Raw genomic sequence first — 2,556 nt, 5'->3', positions numbered from 1 at the left:
CGGCCCAATAATCCGTGTACAAACAAAGGGATTTGTTTGTACACGGATTATTGGGCCGTGCATTATCGGGTCGTACATTATAGGGACCCGGGTTGTGTATCGATTTTGGATTTTTATTCTTATAGAAGTTGGAATCGATAGATTCATAGTTATAACATGAATTAAAAAACACTGTTTTCTCAAATTAATAATGACCATAACAAATAATGAGAGTAAATAAATGTTTATTACTACTACAGCCGTACGTAATCGAATTGCATTTCGCTATTACTTCTGTCGTCGCTAAATTCTCTACACTGTCATCTATACTGGAATCGTCCTCTAAATTAGTGAATAAGAAAATTGTAATTTTAGTTGAGTTTGATAATTATTTAAACCGAATATCGATAGTTCATAATTGTTCGCTGCGTGTTTCGTCACTGCGATACCTGTCTATGTACGGCATTTGCCTTCATACAAATTGAATTCGATACTTCATATGCGTCATTTATCAAAAAAAAATAGTAGTTTATATTTTTTAAATATAATGGAATATCCATGTTAAAAGAGATATCTAAAATCTAGTCACGACATCTGTTACAAGAAATGTACATTTTTACAATTATAAAAATAATTACAGATAATAACTGATTCAATGTTTTGTTTTAAAAAATCACTTATTTTTTTACTAGTTCCATATCAACCGTGTGCTTTGCAGGTTGCATTTTAGTTGAATAAAAGCTTGCGTACCTTTGACTGAACTATCGCAAAACTGTTTAATTGTTTTGTCAATTCAACTGTTTAGTTGCACAACTAAAACTCGAGTACTTTCATATAAGCACATATGAAAAGCGAAACTAAACAGTTGTGTCATAATGTAGTCAAAGGTGTGTACACTTTCTTACTCTAAATGGGATCGTAGTTATTGAATAGCTGTTGCTCGCGTCTTTGCCTGTGAAAAATGTTACTCAGTGATAACGTAGCTTTTTAATGGTGAAAGAATTTTTGAAATCGGCCTATTAGCAGTAGTTTTTGAGTTATTTCAATACATACAAAAAAACAAATCTTTGTTTATATTAGTACTAGCTGTTCCCGTGCGGCTTTATCCGCATAAAATTATGAAAATTTTATTGTTTAGATGTGTCAAATTATCAATTGTAAATGTCAAAATGACATGACATGATGACAAAGCGTGGCAACTTGGCTTCCTTGATGTTGGCAGCAACTAATGGTCTCTTTCCCACATTAGGATTTTTATCCAAAATATTTACCCCCTGAGTTTAATGTCGTCAAAATATGTAGCCTAAAGCGTGAGGTAAGTGTAGGGCTTTTAATAAAAAGAGGATTATTCAAAAATATGGTGTAATTGCTGACATCTTAGGCAACAAAGAAGTGTGTGTTTACGCTTTATTATAATAGTATAGATAGATTGTAAAAACAAATGACTTTTCCGTGGAGAAGTTTATTCAAATGTGGAGAAGAATTCTGTCTTCAGACCAGTTTCAATGGATTTTATCACATAGTTAAAGCAAGAAGACATTGGTTGGAAAGGTAAGCTAAAATTAGCATCCGCTCGTGACTCTGTATAGAATTAAAAAAACAAAAATAGCCTATGTGTTCTTCCAGACTATCCTCTACATCTTTGACATACATCGAGATCCGTTCAGCAGTTTAGGCTATGAAATTTAACAAAAATCAAACCATCCAAACTTTTTGACCGACTTCCCAAAAGAAGGAGGTACTCAATTCGTCGATATGTTTTTTTTTATGTGTGTTACGGCATAACTCCGCCGCTAGTGGACCGATTTTGATAATTCTTTTTTTATCCGAAAGGTAATGCTTGCAGGTGGGACCCATATTTTTGTTTAATTTTTACATATCATACTAATATTATAAATGCGAAAGTTTAGATGGATGGATGTTTGTTAGAGTTTGTAGCCTATACGGCGAAACGGATCTCGATGAAATTTATCATAGACGTAGATGATAGTCTGGAAGAACTCATAAGCTACTCTCTTTTGTTTTTTTTTTTGGTAAGGAGGCGTATTGACGTTTAGACGTGAGATATCTTTTTTTTTAAATTTAGAGTACTATGGGTTCTAATATCGGGTGCAGCTATATGGGGCGTAGCGGAAGTCTCCCTTGGTCAGTTCCAGCGATACAATGAGAACCCGACTGTAGTCACGTTGGAAAAGGACTTCCGATCTTGGCGTTTCACACTACCAGGGGTTACTATATGTGATCAGGTACGTAGTTTTAGAATTTAATATATTTGTAACAACGTAATTATACTGCGTATCAACTTTCGAATGGCGCTATTTATACGTCTGAATGACATTGACATCTGTCAAATAGGGATGGGACGTATATCAAATCTAGTGTGGCGCCAAACCTCCAGCGCAGTACCGATTTTCTTATTTTAATATTTATTGGAAAAGTACACCAATTGCATGTTCAAAGTTCACAGCCAAAACTAATACATGGTTATTGTTAATTAGACGCATTCCCGTTAGGACGTAATAGAGGGGTCGAAATTATCATAAATGATCCCCTCTATTACCTCCTAACGGGAATACG

General features: G+C 34.4%; 1 protein-coding gene across 1 annotated transcript in view; it reads left to right on the top strand.

The window, feature by feature from the left end:
- The window catches only part of LOC106106921, a 40,079-nt gene that overhangs the window by 30,838 nt on the left and 6,685 nt on the right, over window positions 1-2,556 (top strand). The window contains exon 16 of the mRNA XM_013287580.1: window positions 2,095-2,225. Within this exon, the coding sequence (XP_013143034.1) occupies window positions 2,095-2,225 (131 nt within the window). The remainder of the gene's footprint in view (window positions 1-2,094; window positions 2,226-2,556) is intronic.

The sequence above is a fragment of the Papilio polytes genome, unplaced genomic scaffold, assembly GCF_000836215.1.
Source record: "Papilio polytes unplaced genomic scaffold, Ppol_1.0 DF822067.1, whole genome shotgun sequence".
NCBI classification, from domain to species: domain Eukaryota; kingdom Metazoa; phylum Arthropoda; class Insecta; order Lepidoptera; family Papilionidae; genus Papilio; species Papilio polytes.
The sequence above is the reverse complement of the archived record's forward strand: the minus strand, read 5'-3'. Positions and strand labels throughout refer to the sequence as shown.